Source organism: Nansenia antarctica, assembly GCF_963989245.1.
Source record: "Nansenia antarctica genome assembly, chromosome: 3".
In the NCBI taxonomy this organism is placed as follows: Eukaryota; Metazoa; Chordata; class Actinopteri; order Argentiniformes; family Microstomatidae; genus Nansenia; species Nansenia antarctica.
The window spans coordinates 66,048,640-66,073,011 of NC_137688.1; the positions used below are offsets into that span (position 1 = coordinate 66,048,640).

Consider the following 24,372-nt stretch of genomic DNA (forward strand, 5'->3'; position numbering starts at 1 on the left):
AAGCTGTATCAGTGCTAACTAGAGTACTGAGTTACATGCTAAGCTGTATCAGTGCTAACTAGTGTACTGAGTTACATGCTAAGCTGTATCAGTGCTAACTACTGTACTGAGTTACATGCTAAGCTGTATCAGTGCTAACTAGAGTATTGAGTTACATGCTAAGCTGTATCAGTGCTAACTAGAGTATTGAGTTACATGCTAAGCTGTATCAGTGCTAACTAGAGTACTGAGTTACATGCTAAGCTGTATCAGTGCTAACTAGAGTACTGAGTTACATGCTAAGCTGTATCAGTGCTAACTACTGTACTGAGTTACATGCTAAGCTGTATCAGTGCTAACTAGAGTACTGAGTTACATGCTAAGCTGTAACCCGAGTTAACAATAACTATACAATTATAGTGACAATAACAACAATAACAACAATAACATAGTGACAATAACTCACTATGTCAACCTGAGTGCGCTCCCGGGAGATTAAACAAACGCACCCAAAGTCTTCAAGGGTTCAGGGCTTGGATAAGGGCTCCATTTGGGATTCAACCAAAGTGTGTTAAGGTGTTCCCCAGAAAGATGGTAACATCTGAAAGTGTGTTAAGGTGTTCCCCAGAAAGATGGTAACATCTGAAAGTGTGTTATGGTGTCCCCAGAAAGATGGTAACATCTGAAAGTGTGTTATGGTGTCCCCAGAAAGATGGTAACATCTGAAAGTGTGTTATGGTGTCCCCGGAAAGATAGTAATATCTGAAAGTGTGTTATGGTGTCCCCAGAAAGATAGCAACCTGAGACTCCCCACATGGGTGGAAGAAGTCATGTCTTGAAAAAAGTATTGAATATTGCTAATTTGAAGTGAGATTCTGGTTCCTGATTTTTTTCTGATCATGCCTGATTTTTCTCAGTGCTGTACGGTGTCTAGAAAGGGGTGTCCCCACACGGGAGGTCCTAGTCATATTGTCCCACAATGTAGCATAAACAAGTATGTGTGTGTGTGTGAGAGAGAGAGAGAGAGAGTGTGAGTGTGTGTGTGTGTGTGTGTGTGCCTCATTTTAAGTACCCCTGCTCCACTACCCCCGCTATCCCTCACTAAAACCAGGGGTGTAGTGGAGGGTAAACCCAAGTAAACTCAGTTTACCCACCTCTTTAGAATTAGGCTGAGAGCGTCACTTATTTTCTGATCAACTGTATTAATTAATGAGGGGAAACAAGGTTGGTAAACTCTGCACTCAACAGAGTTTACCCATACATACATGTTACGAGGGGGGTCAGCGAAGATGACTCCCCATCGCCTCTGCTGGTCGAAGAGCGACATTACTCCAGCCCTGGACTAATTATGTTATGATTGTCACCTGTGAGTGTTTGTCTGTGTATATAGGTGTGTCCCATTTCCTTGTTCCCTTGTCAGTTGTTCGTGTTTGTTGACGTGATGAGAACCCTTGCTTGTCTTATGGAATATACCATGTCTGCTATTTTGACTATGTCCGTTCTGTCCTGGAGGACTTAAATTACCTGTCGCTATTCCCAGGTATTGTGACTGTATTTAGTGTTCGTTATTTTCGTTGTATTTACATTATTCTTGCGGTTAGCTGATGGAGCCTTGATTGCTCTCCTTTTGTTTTGTCGATACGCTAGTTGGTTTTGTATCCGCTATTATTTATGTACTCGCAACTCAGAGTCGTGCTTGCTCCCCTTTACTGTTGGTTCTATATCCGTGCCCTGTTGTGACTGTTCTTTGACTCTCAGTAAAGAGAAACTTATTTTTATCACTGTCTCGACCTCCTTTCATCCGAGCTGCACCGCACATGGATCCAACACAAAGCTACCTCTAGAACTTTATACCAAAACGTAACACATACATACAAACATACACACTGATTCTGACATCTTCCCGCACACACACACAATGCATGCATGATGTATACATACATACAGACAGTATGTATACAGTATAATTATGTGTATTTTATGTCTTTTTATATGGAATTCAATGTAATTTAACATTCAAGACAATTAAGCAAATACCAGTATTTAAAAATAAATTATCGGTAGAATAATAGAAGGTTTTTACTGTTTTTTAAATTATATATTTTTCTTTTTTAACATGATTTAACAGTCAATTTAAAGTTTTACAGCCAAAAAACTGAAAGATGCCTTCATTTTATATACAGTAAAATTATGTGTATTTTATGTGTTTTTACATATAATTCAATGTAATTTAACATTCAAGACAATTAAGCAATAGAAAAATCCTGTAAAAAAAAGGCAATTTATTATTAAATCAATTTACAGATTACAACCTTTATTTAATGGTTAATATTTTTAATAAAAGTAGTTTACTGTATTTTTATGGCATTTACATTTAATGTAGAAAAACTAAAGAAATCTGTAAAATAATACAGTGAATTTCTGTGAAATAACATTTTTTTTTTACAGTGTAGACTGTGTTATGACCAGGTCAAAAGCTAGATTGGTATACATTTAGGTTACATTCAAAGGTTTATCGTATGGAGGAGTGATTACAATGCTGGTAATATATGGCAATTGATTGTGGAGGCTTCCTCACAGTAGATGGTTTGACAACAAAATGTCCCCATTGGGGACAATAAAGGTTTTCAATCAATCAATCAATCAATCAAGATGTCGCGTCCATGAAGATGAGGGGAAGTGCTGCCAACGTCAAACTAGTCAAACAACTCGCTGCCTGTCTTTCTGTCACTCACTGCTCATCAAGAGCCGTAACACGATTCGGGTACGCTGCTGGTGTCGGAAGCCTTCTCCCAACCAGCGGAGATCACCACAGCAGGTGTAAATCAACAAGGCCAAGCCAAGCAGCACCAGAACCATTACATTAGGGCTTTATAACACTACCAATGTAATGTCATTTAAGCACCCCGGTCCACCAAGACCCACAAACACCTGGAGAGAGAGGAGACTCCTTTGCCATCGAGAAACAACACCTAGGGACATGCTATTTGTAATTATGGATTATTTTAATTATATTTGATTGAATTAACCCTAACCCTAAGTTATGATTGCAATGTTAAGGCTAGTTACTATCTATTTTAGTAGCCGAACATATTCATCATAATGCTGCTGATATCGTCGAGACGGACGACACAAGTCACAGTGCAACAATCACATGATCATCGTGTCAGGATTACAATGCTGGTGATAATATCGCAATTGATTCCTCACAGTAGACATACACCAACCATAGCCTCGTGTCTAGACCTGTCTAGATGAATATGAAGGAGAGGAGAGAGACATCATCCCGAAAAACCATCCATAGGGTCAAGTTCCCAGCCCCGTCCCGGCGACTGTGTTTTACGGCCACCAAACCCTCTGAGCAATAGACGTCTTTTCAACCTCGCGTCTACAATATAAACCAATATAAACCAGCTATATTACGGCTATATTTTCTACTTATCTTAAATGCATGAAACCCGTTATTAAACCCCTCTAAACTGTCAGAATACATCCCAGACGTCATGTAGTATGAGATTCATATAGTCTAGCATAGTTATCCTAGCAGAAGTGGTGGTTTAAATTGCGTCTATACGTCGCTGTCCTTTAACCCAGATAAATGCGGTCTGTGTCTAAACCTGTTTTAGTCTAGCAGCACGTTGAGTTTAAATGAATACCCTTAACGCCTGTAGATTGTCAAAATATGTACCAGACCGTCATTTAGTCTGAGATTCCATATAGTCTAGCATAGTTAATGCAGAAGAGGTGGTTTAAATTGCGTCTATACGTCGCTGTCCTTTAACCCAGATAAATGTGGTCTGTGTCTAAACCTGTTTTAGTCTAGCAGCACGTTGAGTTTAAATTAATACCCTAAACGCCTGTAGATTGTCAAAATATGTACCAGACCGTCATTTAGTCTGAGATTCCATGTAGTCTAGCATAGTTATTCATGCAGAAGAGGTGGTTTAAATTGCGTCTATACATCGCTGTCCTTTAACCCAGCTAAATGCGGTCTGTGTCTAAACATATTTTCTACTTATCTTGTTGTATATTTCTAACCTGTTGGCTACTAAAATGAAGAATAGTTATTGAGCAGGTTAAGACCATTTATTCAAAATACAAAAGTATACAGACATCAAAGCTGGACGCTGGTCTGGCAGAGAGAGGGGGAGAGAGGAGAGAGAGGGGGAGGGGGACAGAGAGGAGCTGCTGGGTCAGGCACAGAGAGAGAGAGAGAGAGAGAGAGAGGGCCTGAGAGGAGCGGCCTGAGAGAGAGAGAGAGAGAGAGAGAGAGAGAGAGAGAGAGAGAGAGAGAGAGAGAGAGAGAGAGAGAGAGAGCTGCTTGGTCAAGAGGTGAGAGAGAAGAGAGACCGGGCCAGAGCCCACACCCTTACTTATAAACAAAGTCAAAATGCAGTCACAGCCAGTGGTCCTATCAGGTCAGGGGGAGAGGCCAGGAGGTCATAAATACCTTGCCCCACAGTCAGGAGACATTTCTTCATAGCAAACATATAGGCCCATTATTAAGTACAAATAAACTACATATTCCCCCTTCCGAAACTAAACGACCACAAAACAAAAACAAAAACACAAAACCCCACAGACTGCAACTAAGAAACCAAAGAAAAAAATTAAAAAATAAACAACAACAGACAGAAAACTACACCAACACACAACACAAGAAACATAATAACACAGACCAACCCAGCACCAGTACCAGCAACCAAAGATATCATATAAACCAAATACAAAACAATCAACAATAAAAAAGAATCCTAAAAATAACAATACAAATTAATCTAAACACAGTACATCATACATATTTCAACACAAAAACTTCCAACGACCGATGTCTTCTTGTTTCTTGCATCTTCAGAACAACCTTTACCGCTGTCTCAGATTGATAACCTTTCCTAGTCAGGAGCTTTTTCTTCGTTGCGCTAGGAACAGAACCTCTTTCCTATCTTTGCATAACCACCACATCACTTCTCAACTGACATCAATCACATACGATATAGAAATAAACAAACAATACACAAATAATGACATTCAGTTATCATAACACATAATTCCCCAACAGTAAGCACAGGACAAAGGGAATGCATTAATGCATAGATCTTCACCTCAGGTGAGGACTAGTCTTCTGAAAAGTTCATCAACGTGGACTGAGTGACTGATTTTCCAAAAACAGTCAATGAGGCCCTGTCTCCTAAGAAAGTCAAAAATCATGTCTGCTATAATAGGTGCTCCTATCTTAGCAAAATAAGTTTCCCACGCCCCTAAGACCGTTTCCAGCCATGCTATCATCTGCTGTCCATTCCCGTCGTTCCCTTTGATCTGCTGCTTCACTACCCTATGCGTAGTCTTTAATCTCTTCTTAACCGGTCGTCGTCTGTCAGTGTCATTCAGGTTCAGGCAGTTGTCTGGTCCCCCCCCACGCTGATCAAGGTCTGGGGAGTCGCCCTCAGCATCATCTGAAGCATGATGCAGGCACTCGCCAGCATCCCCAGTAGCACAGGTGTCCAAGCTTTGGACACTCCCAGGCTGGACCTCCAGACTGTCAACACTCTCTGCTTCGTTGGTTTCTGGTTCATTGGCATCTGGACAGCTTTCCACTGTCCCCTCGGTTTCAGGCATCGCCGGTGATGTCACTGGCTGTAACACTGGCATTGCCACTGGCTCTGGCAACACCACAGCATCTCGTCGTAGCTCCTCCTTCTCAGGTTCTCTGGGGACCTCGGCACCTGTTGGCACAACATCCTGCCTACTCTGTACATCCACCCCCCTGTCCACCACCCGTTGCCCAAATGGGGTAGGGATATGCCCGGACACCACTGGTGTACCCACTCTGATGTTGTTTCTCCAACATACCCCACATTGACCTAAAGCATGGTCAATCTGTTCCATCAAATATGGACTCCAAAACCCATATTCCTTGGTGATCTTGCGTCTTACCTCCCCCCTTGCCACATGCGCTAATCCATGAGCTTCCCGTATTAACATGCCTAATAAATCTGAGGGTGCTACAACCAACCCCTCATGATTCCTCCATAGACCTGTGTCATCCTGACTTGCCCCCCTTGCTAGCCAAACGTTCTTGTCTAACGTAGTTGCTCTGCTCTGTAACATCAATAAATCCTCAAGTGTGACCATGCCCTGTAATTGCATTTCATGTGCGACCAGAAGACCTTTACCTGCCTTGTCTGCTCCTGTAATGGCTTTGGCTGCATCCTCTGCAGCCCTGTTACCTTGTGTGACATGTGATGAGTCAGAGCTGTGTGCGGCACACTTCACTATGGCTAATTCCTTTGGCTTCATCATGGCCTGTAACAGCTTCATGATCTGTGCGTGGTGCTGTATAGGCGTACCATCAGTTCTCTTAAAACCCCGCAGCTCCATTAAAATGACAAACATTATGTGCATAGGCAGAGTCGGTGTACACTGTCACTCTCCGTCCGGTTCCCAAGTTGCATGCTTCTGTGAGGGCAATCAACTCAGCCAACTGAGCTGAGCAAGGCTGAGGAACTGCCTCAGCCTGTTCTACAATAAACTTTGAATTCTGTGCTTTAACTAAGGAATACCCAGCGCACAAAGTTTCTCCTACCCGGTAACAAGACCCATCAACCCAATATTCTATATCAGCTCCCTTTAAAGGCAAAGCTTGTAGGTCTGTTCTATGCTTAATCACTCTGGCTGTCGATGGAATCTGAGCACCGGATGGCACCGTCACCTGACAGCCGTCAGGTGTGCATTTTACTGTACAGTTCAATTGGCATAGAGCATCTCTCCCTAGCAGCCCTGTTGGCGTGTGTTCTGACACAAGTGTTGGCAGAGTTGCTCTCTGTCCCTTGTACTCTAAGTCTACAAGCTCAGTTGTAGGAATCAGCTGTTTAATTCCCTCAAATCCGATTGTCTTCACATATTCTCCAGACATAGGAAGGTGCGTGGCGTCTTCAGGCTTCTTTGTCACCACCAGCTGGCACCTCCCACTCGGATCTTCCGGGCACCCCTATAGGCCAGCTGCTGGGCCTTCGTAGAGGTTCATCACTCCTGGAGCAGGTGTAGCAGGAGGCCAATATCCTCCTCCTTGGCTCCCCCCTGCGCCCCCCTGGGGCCTGTTGTAGCAGGTACAGGCTAGATGTCCATTCTGGCCGCATTGGTAACATGGTCCTAGCATCTTCTTCCCTGCTGCTGTCCATCCCCCTGGTGGTGGTCCTTGGCCAGGCTGTGTGTACGGCTGGTATGGAACCGCTTGCACCCCTGGTGGCCCTTGTGGGTATGGCTGGTAAGTAGCAGGATACCCCCCTTGTGGCCCCTGTGAGTAGGACTGGTAAGTAGCAGTCTGCACCCCAGGTGGCTGTTGCTGTGGAGCTAAAGCCTGCACTCCCTCTATGTTCCTCTTGCTTTCAGTCAATTGCACATGAGTCAATATTCTGAGTGACTCTTCGTCTTGTGTCTTCTGTATCTGAATATTCTTTCGATATAACTCAACTTGATGAGCTACGTGGTCTATATAAACAGCTTTGTTCATGTGTCGTAGCCCCACCACTTCTGCTAGCTTATCCTTAACTGGGGTAGGAAGCCCTTGTTGTATTTTTTCCCTGATTATGGATTTTTCTAAGGGGTTATCTTCAGCATCCTTCCCTGTCACACTTCTCCATTGAGAGTGCACACGGGCAACAAAACCCCTGGGATTCTCATCTCCCCCCAGTGGCTTCACAATGATATTGTCTGGGTGAATGTGAGTAGGGTAAGTCTCTCTGATTGCCTTCCACAGCCTGCCTCTGTTTGCTGCGAAGAGCTCTGGATCATAAACTGATGTATTGATATATCTATGAAGTCCTGCCTTCATCAATATGTCCTGCATTGTATCCAATCCTGCAATAAAGGCTAAGAGTCTTTTCAGGTCTCCCATTGCTGCTTGCGTTCCTGTCAGTCTCACGTCGACTTCTGTCGTCCATGCGTGTCCACCATCTTCCAGGACTGGGAGCTTTTCTATCACCTCAGACAGATCTGTATGATTCCAAGGATGATATTCCATCTTGTTACCCCGAATCAGCACTGGACAGTTCTTTAATGTATTTGATGACATTCGATGACAATCTTCCTCTTCCTCCCTTTCTCGTTGCTCCTTCAGCCATCTGTGGTGTCTTCCTTCCTCTCTTTACGCTTTCTCCCGGCGTCTTCTCCCACCTTTCCTTTCGGCTGTGGCTATCATCTTCCAGACCTGAGCGTTGTAGCCTCCATCTGCATTGTCGTCATCACTTGAGTCTTCACTGCCATCTTCGCTGTCATCTTCCTCGTCACTCTTGTCCTCCCCTTTTCCCCTTGGCTCCTTCTTCTTCTTCTGGGAATGGTCCTCCAGTGCCTTAGCATATGGAGGGGGACTGGAGACTGGACACATGTTTGTGAATGGAATGTTCAATTTTTGTTCCAGTGTTCTGGCCAATTCATTTTTCTTTTCCGTTCCCATTTTTGCTGTTGTCTCATTCCAAGCTGCTGCTATTTTCTGCCCCTCTACCTTAAATAGCTCTAAAATGGCTAATTCTAACTTGCGTTTCTCTGATCTATTCTTTGCCTTTTTCTGGTTTGCTTTATAGGTTTTAATAAGTACCTCTAAAGTTGCAATAACTCGTAAGTTGAAGGTGCCCTCTTTCGGCCACGGCTGTTCAATGTCTGCCCAACGGTTATTCCATTTCGTAGACATTTTGCTAATTTCCCTAACAAGAGGATTCATTTTTTCCACTACAGCCATAGGGGATAAAGTAGCCAATATTCCACTATGTTCACTTATATCTTTTAACACCTTCGTTGAATTTGCTCCCATTTTAAGCTGATTGATTTATACTGCTCAATATGCTGAAAATATTCTACAAGGTGTACTTTTCTTACAACCCACCTTCTTTTGCCTTGTTTGCTAAACAAATGCTAGTCTAACTTTTAACTGTGTCAACTGTCCACACAGAACACTACAATTCAGAACAACGGATTGTTTCAGTGGTATTGTGTATTATTGACTTAAATGTAATCTATGTGTGTGTGTTTTTTCACTTAAATGTTTTTTCCTTATTGTGTATGAATATGTGTCACTTAATTGCTCATTCAATACTAATTACAGTTCTGGTCAACACAATTATTAAACAACAAAGGCTGGTCAACACCTAAGTATTCACTGATCTACAAAAACCCTTTTACTGCTCAACTATCAATACGAACTATTCTGCTATTCCTAATTAAAAGCTGTGGACCCTCTAACTAAAATAAAATATGTAAATTACAAATATTAATTACAACCTGTAGAATAAATCAACTGTTAAGTGAAAGGAATGAATGATTAGTTAGAATTATTATACCTGTGGAGTCAATTATCTGTTATCAAATTATCAAACAACAGAATGATTATTCAGAATGGTTTTTCATTAGATTGTCACAGACATTTGATCAAACCTGTGGAATCAATCAATTGTTTTGTGAAACAGACAATGAATGATCTGAATTATTATTCTAACCAATTAGTATTTAAACAAGTAATGTAATATTCAACAGTCATTTACAAACATCAATCTATGACTGTAAATGATTTCACCAACATTCTGCAAGCAGGTAGAGCCGTTTTATTGGGGGTCATAAATATCTTGCTGTGACCCTGCTGTGATTCTGCTCAGGGAGAACAGCCCTGTCTCACGCATGAATGGCCTCTTTTCCTTTGAATCTATCAAAAGCCCACAATCTATCTTTACTTCTAACAAACAATGCTTAAACTTTCGTGATTCTGCAATCACAACTTTATCACAGAGAGAGAGGGGTTGAAATTAAAAGTATGGGTACCGTCTCTCAGCACTACAGTATTCGCTTCGCGCTCTCTCTGTGTGTGTGGAATGTGTCTGCAATGCACATGCGCGAGTCTCCGTGTGTAAACTGCGCGTGAACTCGCCTCTTTTCCTAGTCTATGAATGTTTAAAATACCCCGATGATCAATTCACTTTATCTCTATCTTTAATTTATCTTTATCTGTAATGTAACAATCAAATTCAGCTTCCCTGCGTGTCTGTAGCCTATATGTGAAAAGGCCAGAGGGCAGAAAGCAGGGGGGTCAATTTAACAACCCTTTGTCTAACCTCTGGGGAAAACCGCGCCCTCTGTTTTCGCTTTAATCAATAACTTAACACAACTTTGTTTTCACAAACAAATTACATTCTCCACGACACAACAATTTCAAGATTATCTTTCAATGCAGTTAAACTATTAGTTACCAAACCAAATCTTATTCAAATACTCATATGCTTTTCACTGTTCCTCTTCCAAGAGAAGGCCTCTGTGTGTGTCCTTCCTCAAGGACAAAGAGCAATGGCGTCTAAGACACACTTCTTGCCACAGTTCTGAAGATTTGATTTCTTAATCTTTTACAATAATGCTCTTTCTTACAAAACAGACTTCACAGTCTACTTACACTTTATCAAATTAGGAAGGAATACTCATTCCAAAAACACAATTTTACCGAATTTTACACAGACACACGATATTCCATAATACCATATAAATCAAATCACTCAATATCTTACAAATCAAATCGTATATTTAAAATACGGGCTTCTTAACCCGGCTCTCACCCCCAGTTTAAAGAATATGAAAGATTTGTTTCCTTTTCCAACAAGTTACTTTACTTTAAACCTTAAAGTTGAAGGTTCTTTTAGTCTCAAAGAAAATGCTTGAAAACACAGCTGTTGCACACGCGCCCCTAGCGGTTTAAACAGAAAATAGCGCTATTTTCATTCTTACCGTCTTCAGAGCCGTGGTTTCAGCTTAAGTTTTCAAACGTAGATTCCTCTTTATAGACCTCCGGGATTCAGGCTCGCCATCTGTTGTATATTTCTAACCTGTTGGCTACTAAAATGAAGAATAGTTATTGAGCAGGTTAAGACCATTTATTCAAAATACAAAAGTATACAGACATCAAAGCTGGACGCTGGTCTGGCAGAGAGAGGGGGAGAGAGGAGAAAGAGGGGGAGGGGGACAGAGAGGAGCTGCTGGGTCAGGCACAGAGAGAGAGAGAGAGGGCCTGAGAGGAGCGGCCTGAGAGAGAGAGAGAGAGAGAGAGAGAGAGAGAGAGAGAGAGAGAGAGAGAGAGAGCTGCTTGGTCAAGAGGTGAGAGAGAAGAGAGACCGGGCCAGAGCCCACACCCTTACTTATAAACAAAGTCAAAATGCAGTCACAGCCAGTGGTCCTATCAGGTCAGGGGGAGAGGCCAGGAGGTCATAAATACCTTGCCCCACAGTCAGGAGACATTTCTTCATAGCAAACATATAGGCCCATTATTAAGTACAAATAAACTACAATCTCAAATGCATTAAAACCGTTATTAAACCCCTCTAAACTGTCAGAATACGTCCCAGACGAGTTGATACATCCAATTGTATCGAACCTTTCGAGTTTTGATACTTTTTTGCCAGCGCCAGCCCAGCACACATATATGTACAATTGGATGTATCAACTCGTCTGGGACGTATTCTGACAGTTTAGAGGGATTTAATAACGGTGGGAATAGTACTCGGACGTTTGACAAACTGTTCGGCACGTATCGGACACTAAAAAGAGTCGTTCAAAAAGATTAGTTCGTTCATTTTCGCCCATCACTAATCGACACAGCTAGCCCTTCTTGCCATGATTCCGGCGTTTATTCAGTAGGCTATAACCGGTCAAAACAACTAGACCAAACGGCAGCAAACACAAATCAATAACAGGTCACGTCGACCTTAAATAACAGTGTACCAGTGTACAATAACTAACAGCTAACTCTTACAGTAACATGTGGCCTGTGTTTTTTGCAGTTCAATTAAAATGAGCATTATTACAAAACATTTAAAACACAGTGGACGTGAAAATGGCGGATCATTTGCATTCCGTTCATAACAAATGATAAATTCCACACGATTTATTTGATAGCACATCAGTGATGCAGTGACGTTGAACTACAACAAAGAGGCTGAGAACTACAACGACCGTCTACCTACCCGCGGGCACTCATGGAACTACTACACTGCGCCTGCGCACAGCCAGCAAACGGTCGCGCGCAAGATTTGAATGTTGTTGGCCAGAGATTTTACCGTCAAAATATGAATACCTATTTTAATGGATTTTTAATGGAACTATGTAGAAAACTATGTCTAACCTGTCAAGGTCAGAATTGGTTTCATCATCTGAGAGCAATCTGTCCGTTTCTAGTCGAACTAGTAATAACAGAAGTTTGCGATTGGAAGAAAGAAGAAAGAACGAGGCTGACCCGTTCCTGTCTGCGCTGCAGTACCTCTCCCAGGGTGAGTAGCTAGTTCAGCTATACTAAAATGTATCTACTCTTTTTATCAACATTTATCAAGTCTTTCGGCTGAGCATTGGCTTGTTTGCTTTTTCTATATGTCAACATTGTGGAGTTATATAACTTCCAAGACCACTCTGTCTTCTTGTTTTTAACTAGCTAGCTATTTTTGGCTAAATATACCTACCGGCATCATCACTAAAGTAGGTGGATCATGCGTCCAAAACAAAAGCCTTATATTTGACATGAAGACCTCTATACCCGTATAGTAAGTTAATAACCTCTATACCGGTATAGTACTATAACTAGTAACAACATTGTCAATGAGGTAATTACATGGCTATATGGAGTTTTATCAGTTTGTGTTAAGTGGTTTGTACTCTGTGAAGCGCTGTGCAGACCAGCTGTCTTCAGTGCTCACAGACATCTGATCTTCAACACACATCAAACCTGGTTAAATGCATTAGAATTTTCCACTTATGAATTCGATTCCAATTTAGAACTTTGATCTCTGTACTGTAGGCCGCCATGTTGTTGTTGATCAGGCCTGCACCGTCATCAGCTAACTTGACTTGATCAAAAAGGTGTGCACTAAAGGTTTGTTGTCTATAGCAACGGCTTCAACTCTACTATCCATACACGGGGGTCTAGGGTGGGTGGTAGCATACTACAGATTATTTTGTGGCGAGTGTCAAACATTTGCTCACTATAGGAACAAGAGCTACAGGGCACCAGACATTCAAGCATATTACATTTTCTTTGGCACATAGTAGGCAATCCACAATTTATCTGGCTCTTTACTCTTGCTTTTTAAAGTTTTAAATGGGATTCTTCTGTGAAAATAACTTTTCTTTTGCTTTATTTAATTACAGAAGCTGTCATGAACCTAAAAAAGGTCACAGAGGTGGAGGCAAGGGCGAGCATTGGAGATCACCTGAAGCAGGCCCCAGGCAGAACGGGCGGTGCTGGCTACAGACAGAATAACCCAACCTAAATGTTGTCTCCATAACTGTCAATAAATACTATTATGTTGTTAAATGTTCCTATTTCATTGTTATTATGTTATTAAATGTTGTTAAATATGTAGTTATTATGTTGTTAAATGTTCCACATCAATCAACATTGTTAATATTTAATATTCTTTTTTCCTTATTTTTATTTTGTATTTACTAGTTAAATGTTTACTAGTTAAATGTTTACTAGTTAAATGTTCCTATTTCATTGTTATTATGTTATTAAATATGTTGTTATTATGTTGTTAAATGTTGTTAAATGTTGTTAAATGTTCCACAAGGACCCCAATTGAAATAAGCCAGTGGCTTTCTTGGGTTTTTATCCTGTTAGTTGACCTTGTATGTAATATGTACTTTCATGTACCTACTTCTGCAAATCTTCTAATAAAGTTTTCAATCAATCAATCAAACCACAACAATCAACATTGTTAATATTTAATATTCTTTTTTCCTTATTTTTATTTCGTATTTACTAGTTCCCTAAATAAATACATGTTCCTATTCATATTTCCTTATTTATATTTACTTATTACTCATGACAATTGTATTTGTCTACTTATACTAAGTGTTTAATCGTCTAGGCTATAACAAAGCTAAATTGATGTGAAATTGGAAATTGAAAGGTCTGTTTAAACTGCATTTCAACAGCTATATATAGTCTGCCGTTGAAATGCCTATAGAAACAGTCGTTTCAATTTCACCTCCATTTGGCTTTGTTTTAGCCTAGACGTTTAAACACAGGTGTTTCAATGTCTAGGTTATAATTAAGCTAAATTTAGGCTAAATTGGAAATTGAAACAACGTCTATGTTTAGACGTTGAAATGCCGTTGAAACATAGAAAGGGAAACAACGTCTATGTTTCAACGGCATTTCAACGTCTAAACATAGACGTTTTTTAAATATCCAAAATGGCCGATATTTAGCCTCGATTTGGCCTAGACGTCTACGGGCCATTTAGACGTTGTTTAGACGTCTAATCAACGTAAAATTGCTCACTGGGAAAGAGCTCACATTTTTCGCTGTTGTAAGGAGTCAATCTTACCATTCCAAACATCTTGATTAATGTTATGTTCTTTTACTGATTGTGAGTGTGTGTGTGTGTGTGTGTGTGTGTGTGTGTGTGTGTGTGTGTGTGTGTGTGTGTGTGTGTGTGTGTGTGTGCGATGTCCTTTTGCTTCAATAATGCCCATAATGCCAAACGTTGTCCCTAGCAGAAGCTCCTCCCTCGACAAAAATCCCCCACAAGAAAAAAGAAAAAAAGAGGCAAGCGATAGCGCGCGGTTCCTGTACAGCCTGGTCTCAATCACGTCCTCGTAGCTGAGATAAATTCAACCCACAACTTCACCGAAGTCATAATCTTACTGAACTCAACATGTCTGGAAGAGGAAAAGGAGGAAAGGGACTCGGAAAAGGAGGCGCCAAGCGTCATCGCAAGGTTCTCCGTGATAACATCCAGGGAATCACGAAGCCCGCTATTCGCCGCCTGGCTCGCCGTGGGGGTGTGAAGCGTATCTCTGGTCTGATCTACGAAGAGACCCGTGGTGTGCTGAAGGTGTTCCTTGAGAACGTTATCCGTGATGCCGTCACCTACACCGAGCATGCCAAGAGGAAGACCGTCACCGCCATGGATGTTGTATACGCTCTGAAACGCCAGGGACGTACTCTGTACGGCTTCGGCGGCTAAACTATTCGTAAACTCAACCACCCCCTACAAAAAACAACGGCTCTTTTAAGAGCCACCCATCTCCACACAAGAGAGTTGATTCCATTATTATAACACATTTTGTCAGGCCTGTACAGTCAACGGGTTTAGCTGTCATGAATAAAAACATACGTTGCCAAATCAATGTCAACGCAAGTAAATGCGTAGTCTTGGCATTCCACGACTAGAAATGACCATCCCACATTTGCACCCTAGAAAGATGGTTATTATGGATTATTACGCACACAACACAGTGCAGCCCCTTTTTCTATTGCGCATCTAGTGATAATAATAATGCATGCCCTTGTCGTACCATCCCAAAAGGACAATTCCTGGTAGTAATCGCTAGGCTGGTTGGGAGTTTGGGGGACTTGGTGTTCTATGTATATCATTCTCAATCTTCCTCTTGACGTTTTCATGTTCATATCGCCATCGGAAACAAGGCAACCCGACAGCCGGGTGAAAAAGTAAGGAAGGGGTGGGGGGAGGAGCCCGCGCGTGCGCAGATAATGTATTTACCCGCGAGGCAGACTAGAGCTTTGGAAGTGGATGTCAGCAGCCGCCTAATTTGCATAGCCCCACCTTTATATTACGGGTGTGCGTTTGCCGCCTCTTCATTCGTTTCTAAGAAGTAACGAGCCACTATCAACATGCCAGAACCTGCGAAGCCAGCGCCCAAGAAGGGCTCCAAGAAAGCCGTCACCAAGACCGCCACCAAAACCGGCAAGAAGCGCAGAAAGTCCAGGAAGGAGAGCTATGCCATCTACGTGTACAAGGTCCTGAAGCAGGTCCACCCCGACACCGGCATCTCCTCCAAGGCCATGGGAATCATGAATTCCTTCGTCAACGACATCTTCGAGCGCATCGCCGGCGAGTCCTCTCGCCTAGCCCACTACAACAAGCGTTCTACCATCACCTCCAGGGAGATCCAGACCGCTGTGCGTCTGCTGCTCCCCGGTGAGCTGGCCAAGCACGCCGTGTCCGAGGGCACCAAGGCCGTAACCAAATACACCAGCTCCAAGTAAACAGATTTTCGTCTGTATTACTTACCCCAAAAGGCTCTTTTAAGAGCCACCCACCCTATCAAAAAAGAAAGCAATTCCATAGTGAGATGACCTCGCGTGCTACAAATCAGTCGAATGTATATGCTGTACTAATTGTGTATTGTAACAAGTAAGTACAATTATACAGCACCTTTCCCAGACCAAGGGTCTCAAAGTGCTTTACATAACAAGGAAGAAAACACAAATAAAACAGTAATACAGGAGTGAAAGACACAGCAGGTTAAAACAGGCAGAAAGCATTCATAACATAACAAGCATGTATAAGGCATATGTATCAATTACTCGATGTCACAATTTTCAAAGACTCCAGTCCTTGAACGCGCAGGAGGTTTTGCGCGCCTTTTTTGTTCCTCACTTGTTTGTTGCTCACTAGTTTCCTCTATTAATATAATGGACAGGAGTGACTACACTGCATACATACGCATGGCCAATTTCTCGGGACAGGTGGATTTAAAATAAATAATAAAATATAATAATAGTTTAAACGGCGTTCACATGTGGATCTACCATCACCTCCAGGGAGAATCAGACCGCCTGCTACTGCTCCACAGCAGATGAATGTGTGTATCTTAAACGGCGAAGACAAATGTAATCTTCTTGCACTTGAATAGCATTAAGGTTGATGCAGGCTCACTAGTCAGCTACCTGGACAGAACCTCAAGAACCAATGATGTGAACGAGTTCGGTCATGCATGTCTTGTCTATGTCTATTATTGTATTATTGGTGAATATTAATACGATTAATACGAGGCTCAAGGACAGCCAAGCAGCGGCAGAACCATTATATTATATTATGTTACATTACAAATGTGATGTAATTTAAACACCCTGGTCCACAAAGACCCACAAACACATGGAGAGAGGAGGCAGGCTGACTACGTCACCATCGATAAACAACACATACATAAGCACATTTCATTTATTGAATTTACTTATTACTATTATTATTTATTTATTTACAAACAAAGTTATGATTGCAATTTCAGCTAGTTACCAACTAGTTTAGTAGCCGAACATATTCATCATAAGGCTGCTGATGTCCTCAACACAATTCTGGTGATAATATCGCAATTGATTCCTCAGAATCGACATGCAGCAAGCATAGTCTATCTATGGCTTTCACCTGTCTTGTCTAGATTTAATGGGAGGGAGAGGGACACCATCTGAAAAATCACCTATACGGACAAGCTCTCAGCCCCATCCCCGCGACTGTGTTTCACGACCACCAAAAGAGCTCATATTTATAACACCCCGCACCACATCGGGGGACCCTCAACCTTTGTACTCCCTTGCCAGACAACCTGGCTACCTGGACAACGAGTGCTGGTCGCAATCATATGCACTTTTAGCCACTTTAGGAGACAAATAACACAGGAAAAGCTGTGCGCACCGCTCCCTCCGACGGTGCAACGGTGGGGTTTTGATCGAGTCACAACAAAACTCACGAGGCCTTCGCGGCTCACATGACTTTATTCTAACCGGAGGCAAGTCTGCTCGCTGGCCCGTTTGCATTTGGACCTCAACTCGGCACCACGGGTGACTTTTGGCCCGTTATTCGCGAGGAGAAAACACAGGCGCCCAAACATTTCGGCAGCTACGACTGCTGAGCAGGGATGGCTGAGTCTGCACGGTTCTCATGCCGCGTTTAAGGACAGCCCCCTGCTCCGGGTTGAGCTTCATTCTCACAGAGCAGATTTGCAGACTAGTTGGTTTACCGGAACGAACGAGACTTTCTACAGACATGGCAGAAGTCGCACCAGCACCAGCCCCCGCGCCGGCCAAGAGCCCCAAGAAGAAGGCAGCAACCAGGCCCAAGAAAGCAGCTGGCCCCAGCGTCGCCGAGCTCATCGTGACGGCCGTGTCCGCATCCAAGGAGAGGAGCGGTGTTTCTCTGGCCGCGCTCAAGAAGGCGCTGTCGGCCGGTGGCTACGACGTGGAGAAGAACAACTCCCGCGTCAAGGTCGCCGTCAAGAGCCTCGTCACCAAGGGCACTCTGCTCCAGCTCAAGGGCACCGGGGCCTCCGGCTCTTTCAAGCTCAACAAGAAAGCCGCCGAGGCGATCAAGAAGCCGGCGAAGAAAGCCGCCGCCCCGAAACCCAAGAAGGCGGCCACAAAGAAGCCTGCCGCTGCCAAGAAGTCTCCGAAAAAGGCAAAGAAACCCGCTGCTGCGGTCAAGAAGTCTCCCAAGAAGGCAAAGAAGCCCGCGGCAGTCACCAAGAAGGCCACCAAGAGCCCCAAGAAAGTCAAGAAGGCCACACCGGTCAAGAAGGCTCCGGCTAAGAGCCCCAAAAAGGCCGTCAAGGCAGCCAAGCCCAAGGTAGCCAAACCCAAAACGGTGAAGCCCAAGGCAAAGAAGGCAGCCCCAAAGAAGAAGTAAACATTCAAAGTGTTCTTGTCGACACCATTTGTACCACAAAAAGGCTCTTTTAAGAGCCACCCAGATTTTCGTAAAAACGCATTATCATCCATGACGACAGAAAAAGTCGAGTGTTTATTTTAGTATTTTACACCAGTGTCAACCACGGACTTACACACACGACAATCATGGTTTTACTTATTGAGTAAATAATGAGCAGTAATGAGAGATTTGACATCTAGGTCTAGTTTACACTTTGACGCTATAACGTGTCACTCGGTAGATCTGTGTGCGGGAGAGGATGGTGGGGGTATGACAGTGTCCATAATTATAAAGTTGCATATAATATCAACATATACAGTTAGTTCCTCTTTCCGTTACACCAATACGTTATATTTGGACAGAAAGGCGGGAGATAACAGAACACTTTTCGCTCAGTCAGGAGTAACGTACTACAGAGAGCTGGGAACGCACTTCACAATGTACATATTATATACGTATCAATTATATATATATATTATTATTATTATTATTATTATTATTATTATTATTATTATTATATTATGACATATACTAGTTTTAGTATATTGAATATGTCATGTCAGGTCTTCTGACGCTGGTTTTCTCTGTGTACCACATGTACAAAAGAAGAGATTTGTTGAGGCTGCATTCTCATTTTATGCACCCAAATTGTGTCTCCACTGCCAGTTTACATTAGGGATGCAACCTCAGCGCATATGTTCAAGTCAAGACTAAAAACCCATCTTTTTAATATTGCCTTTAAATGACTAAATAATTAAATTAAGATTATATAATGATTAAAGCACTTTGAGCTGCAACGTTTGCAGGAAGAGCGCTATACAAATAAAGTTATTATTATTATTATTATTATTATTATTATTATTATTATTATTACGTGGGACGAGTTTGATTTAAACTTCGATTTCTGGCGCGCGAGGGAAACTCACAAAGACAGAAGTGTCACAATCTCTGTCTCTTGATTGGATGAGGTGACATCGACCCAGTGGCCAATGAACGCCGTCAAGGCGAGCTATAAGAACGACGCTCCAAGCGGCGGAACTGTTATCTGAAATTATTTTCTTCATCTTGTTTGAGATCCCGCTAAACCGTCACCATGTCAGGGAGAGGCAAAACTGGAGGCAAGGCCAGAGCAAAGGCAAAGACCCGCTCTTCTCGCGCCGGGCTTCAGTTCCCTGTGGGCCGTGTCCACAGGCTCCTACGCAAGGGCAACTATGCCCATCGTGTGGGCGCCGGCGCACCGGTTTACCTGGCCGCCGTGCTCGAGTACCTGACTGCTGAAATCCTGGAGTTGGCCGGCAACGCCGCCCGCGACAACAAGAAGTCTCGTATCATCCCCCGTCATCTGCAGCTGGCCGTCCGTAACGACGAGGAGCTGAACAAACTGCTGGGCGGTGTGACCATCGCTCAGGGTGGTGTGCTGCCCAACATCCAGGCAGTGCTGCTCCCCAAGAAGACCGAGAAGCCCGCCAAAGCCAAGTAAAAGTTCTACTACGGCTTTGACCCCACTACTTAACCCCAAAGGCTCTTTTAAGAGCCAACCACTTCTCTCTCCAAAAGTGCAGTCCATCTCTCCCTCCACTGTTTGTCTGCGTTATGAGTGTTTCATGTTGTGAAGAACACTAATTGTGATTTCATGTACGAGGCAGAGAACGAGAACGAAATAACGTTTAGTCCTTTTTTACGGTTTTACGGTTTTAAACATCACCCCTTCCTTGTGTAGTGGACCTTGTTCTCCCATAATAATAGTTTGCGTTTGTTGGTTCATCATTTGTATGAACTGGGTGAGGACAACTAGTTATGAAACGTTAGATTAAAATTAGAGGACAACAATGTTGAAATTATAGATTTAGAATAGAGGACAACAATGATGAAATTATAGATTTAGAATAGAGGACAACAATGATGAAGTTATAGATTAAGGATAGAGGACAACAATGTCCACAACAGCAGCGAGATTAAAGGACGTCCAATGGCACACAACCACGGTAAAGACAAAATAAGTGTCTGCACCACGCTGATCTCTGTACATAATGTTTACACTGTTCTTGTTCATTTGTATTCATATAGTCGTACATTACATACTTTTTTGTATCTTCACATTTGTTTTGGCTTTAAAAAATAATAATTTAAAGGATAGATTATCATTGACAAAAGATATCGGAATTACATCTCTTTGAAGCCAGCGGTTTGGGGGAGGGGCCAAACAAAGGAAGCGCGCGGCAGGGTATAAGTGTTTGAATTTGTGGACGGTGCTCGTGTCCAATGGCAGCCGGAGAAGGAGGCGCCAACGAGCCAATGAGCTCGTCTATAGTCGCCAACCAATCGGGGCACGACTGGGGGTTTATAAATGTACAACGTTCTGTTGAGATTGGTTATACTCCAACTGAACGAAGGAAGATATCGTCATGGCCAGAACCAAGCAGACCGCTCGTAAATCCACCGGCGGCAAAGCCCCCAGGAAGCAGCTCGCCACCAAGGCTGCCCGTAAAAGCGCCCCGGCCACCGGCGGTGTGAAGAAGCCTCACCGTTACAGGCCCGGCACCGTGGCTCTGAGGGAGATCCGTCGTTACCAGAAGTCCACCGAGCTGCTGATCCGCAAGCTGCCCTTCCAGCGCTTGGTGAGAGAAATCGCCCAGGATTTCAAGACCGACCTGCGCTTCCAGAGCTCTGCTGTGATGGCCCTGCAGGAGGCTAGCGAGGCTTACCTGGTTGGTCTGTTCGAGGACACCAACCTGTGCGCCATCCACGCCAAGAGAGTCACCATCATGCCCAAAGACATCCAGCTGGCCCGCCGTATCCGTGGAGAGCGCGCCTAAGATCACCACCCTGATCTAACAGTAGATCCCCAAAGGCTCTTTTAAGAGCCACCTCAATATTTCCCTCAAAGGCGTGTTTCCATTTACCACCCGTGTAGGGCGTTAATCTATAGGTTATACGACTCAAATGAGTAGCCTGCAGGGATGCTGACCGTGCCATCTCGGTAACCGAAATACATGTAGGCCAATTCACAACAGCATAAGGCCTTAATGTGTGAATTCGTTGTGATGGTCTAACTATGATAAGCACTCCTTATGTAAAATAATCCGAAGTAAATCAGGGTCAGTCAGTGTATTCTGTAGGTCACGGATTTTCTCCACACAAGGTCTGTGATTTACTTCGGCTAAAGCTTAATGGTGCTGGGAGGACATCAAAATGCGGTACCCCCATAGGCTGTTCTTAAAATAGATAGTATATGTATATATACAGTGTTCAGACCCCTTCAATTTTCCACATTATGTGGTGTTATAGACTCAATTTAAAATGGATTAAATAAGAAGAATTTGCCATAAATCCACACACAATGAGCACATGATTATAAAAGCATGTTGTATTGTATTGAATATGTCAGGGTTATTAAAACACGTTAGGCTATACTGCATATGTGAATGAAATGTGCCACAGTATGTATTGTAAATAAAGTTTAATCTGATTTGATGGTTAGGGTCATTTACATTGTACAAGGAAAACATTTAAATGTAGAAAATAATAATAATAATCTCTAAAAAATAAAATAATCTCTTTTACAGTTTATTGAGAAAACATTGAAAACAAATGTCCTATTTGCAATCATTGGATCATTCAAATGAAGATGACCTGACCCCAGGAATATGTAATAGAGGTCCAGTCTGACCAGATATGAACATCCTATGACTGTTGACACCATCACAGGATTGGGCTTCAATAATCTCAGATTCTAGATTTCACAGAGAGAGCTCAATCTGAGAGTCAACCCTCTGAGATTCATTGAAGTGGGAAATAATTACATATTACTCTTAAAACCAAATCACAGAATACAGAATAGTAGGTTATGATAAAGCATCACTCACTTATGGGGAGCTCTAATATTACACAGCTCAGCACTGTCACCCCAACAAGGCCCAAAGACCCCTTCCAGCCCAATTGGGCTAGTTTAGGTTGCATTGTGCTGGTAAAATTGGGCTTGGGCTGGTGCACAGAATTTGGCCTGGTTTCCCATGAAAAAAAATGTTTAAAAATAACTTGACAGAGACTGTGTTAACTGTGTTAAATATGCTGTGATCACCATGCTAATGTGTGTTTAATTGCAGACCATGCTAATGTGCAATTAACACATTTTATTATATTGCCAATTCAATTGGGGGTTGGTTTTAAAAAGGCACATTCATTGAGACTATAGAGGATGTCACATGGAAATGGATTTCATATGATAATACCATGATTGAATTGAGGTTATCTTCCATGATCATATTTTGCCATTGCATTGAACATGAAACAAGACTAAGCATTGTCATTACTTTGACACAGCATTGCTAATCGAAACAATCAACAAATATTATTTTTGGTATTTGAGCAGTCCCTTTGTTTACTCTATTCTATTCGTTTTTGATATGTATAATTATTATATATTCTATGCTATAATATTTGGTCTGGTTTTTATCAATTTGGGCGGATTTTGAGCACTTATTGGGCTGGTAAACATCAGACCAATCTGGCAACACTGCTGACCACTCCTCTCAACCTCCCAGTAACAGCGTCCAGACAGACCCTTACGATATCTAGCTAGCTAAATAGCTAGCTAACTTAGCTAGTGCTAACAGCTGAACTGCAAAACGTATTCGCTTCATAACTTAGCAAATAACGTTACATTGATGAACAAAACATCCATTAATTGACTAAACATATCCATTAGGTAATGAATTCTAAACGTAATAACATAATTAATTAAAACCACATTTAACATTACCTGAACAGGCACACCGCACAGCACAAGAGACAGCTCAGCAGGCAAATTCAAATCTCTCCACGTGAAATAGGGTGCAACCATTCGGGTGCATGAAATAGGGTGCAACAGTTTCAAAAAATAAAATAAAGATCCAATAATAAAAATACAACAAATTATATCAGTTGGTCTGTGTAACTGGGGTGGCAAGTAGGTTGGCAGGACTTTTTTCAACGGTGGCGGCTCCCACCCTTTGTTACCATTGATAACTACGCAGCACATACCGAGACCCCCTATTGAATCTCTCTGGAGGCTGGGGTTGGTACCTGTCTTTCCCAATTTTCACTGCATGGCGTGTGTCTCCCGAATTCACTGCATGGTGTGTCTGGGTCCAGTGTGAGCTCACAGGCATCTGGGAGAAGAGCAGAGACCAAATCAGAGAAATAAGAGGAGTAAGATATCGAGCCTGTTTTTCATGAGTCTCTCCCTCTCCTAGATCTCTCTAATTATATCTCAGGGTTTGTGGAGAGTATCAGTGGAGAGAGACTGTTAGCTACTTCAGGATAAAGAGACTCACCTTGTGAAAACTGGGCTCTGGTCTGGGGCTCTGGTGGTAGTAAGATATCCACTGCATTCACTACAGACACACAAACACATTCACAGAAAGAGAAAACATTCACTTCATATCATATTACACACACATTATGTACTGTACACAAAGTGATGATTAGGACATTGGTCTGAAGTTAAAGGGAGTAGAGCAAAGTGATGATTAGGACCGTGGTCTGAAGTTAAAGGGACTAGAGCAGACGTGGTCCAACTAAGGCCCATGGACCGGATCCGGAGATGTCGGAGTTTTAATCCGACATCTTTTAACCAAAACAATAGATTTGATTCTGTTATGCCCTAATTAGTTTCAGCACAATATGAGGTCACATGCTATAAAGGTGAATTGTTGAATTTAATCTTTCAGTACAGCAGAACTCGTGTAGATGGCAGTAGAAGTAGGAGCCCCTGCCTGTTTCTGCTCAATCTTAGTGTGTATGTTACGGTACCTGTGGGAAAACTAGGGTTAGGGTTAGGTGCTAGGGTGCTACAGTTAAGGTTAGGGTTAGGGTTAGGGGTAGGGGTAGGGGTAGGGGTAGGGTTAGACATGCCAGCATGTACCAAGTCAACGTAGCACCT

General features: G+C 42.6%; 5 protein-coding genes across 5 annotated transcripts; all 5 read left to right on the top strand.

The window, feature by feature from the left end:
• Positions 1-14,657: 14,657 nt before the first annotated feature.
• LOC308152921 (histone H4) lies at positions 14,658-14,969 on the top strand (the record flags this gene model as incomplete). The annotated part of the gene is made up of 1 exon (XM_080525993.1): positions 14,658-14,969. The coding sequence occupies one exon, from the start codon at positions 14,658-14,660 to the stop codon at positions 14,967-14,969; it is 312 nt and encodes a 103-aa protein (XP_080382119.1).
• Positions 14,970-15,634: 665 nt separating this feature from the next.
• Positions 15,635-16,012, top strand: LOC308152951 (histone H2B-like; the record flags this gene model as incomplete). Its single annotated transcript, XM_080526023.1, has 1 exon — positions 15,635-16,012. Exon 1 carries the CDS (start codon positions 15,638-15,640, stop codon positions 16,010-16,012), a length of 375 nt encoding a protein of 124 aa, XP_080382149.1. The 5' UTR covers positions 15,635-15,637.
• Positions 16,013-17,792: 1,780 nt separating this feature from the next.
• Positions 17,793-18,428, top strand: LOC308152852 (histone H1-like; the record flags this gene model as incomplete). The annotated part of the gene is made up of 1 exon (XM_080525920.1): positions 17,793-18,428. The coding sequence occupies one exon, from the start codon at positions 17,793-17,795 to the stop codon at positions 18,426-18,428; it is 636 nt and encodes a 211-aa protein (XP_080382046.1).
• A 1,114-nt stretch (positions 18,429-19,542) lies between these two features.
• Positions 19,543-19,929, top strand: LOC308153257 (histone H2A-like; the record flags this gene model as incomplete). The annotated part of the gene is made up of 1 exon (XM_080526341.1): positions 19,543-19,929. The coding sequence occupies one exon, from the start codon at positions 19,543-19,545 to the stop codon at positions 19,927-19,929; it is 387 nt and encodes a 128-aa protein (XP_080382467.1).
• Positions 19,930-20,854: 925 nt separating this feature from the next.
• Positions 20,855-21,265, top strand: LOC308154692 (histone H3.2; the record flags this gene model as incomplete). Its single annotated transcript, XM_080527873.1, has 1 exon — positions 20,855-21,265. The coding sequence occupies one exon, from the start codon at positions 20,855-20,857 to the stop codon at positions 21,263-21,265; it is 411 nt and encodes a 136-aa protein (XP_080383999.1).
• Positions 21,266-24,372: the final 3,107 nt, after the last annotated feature.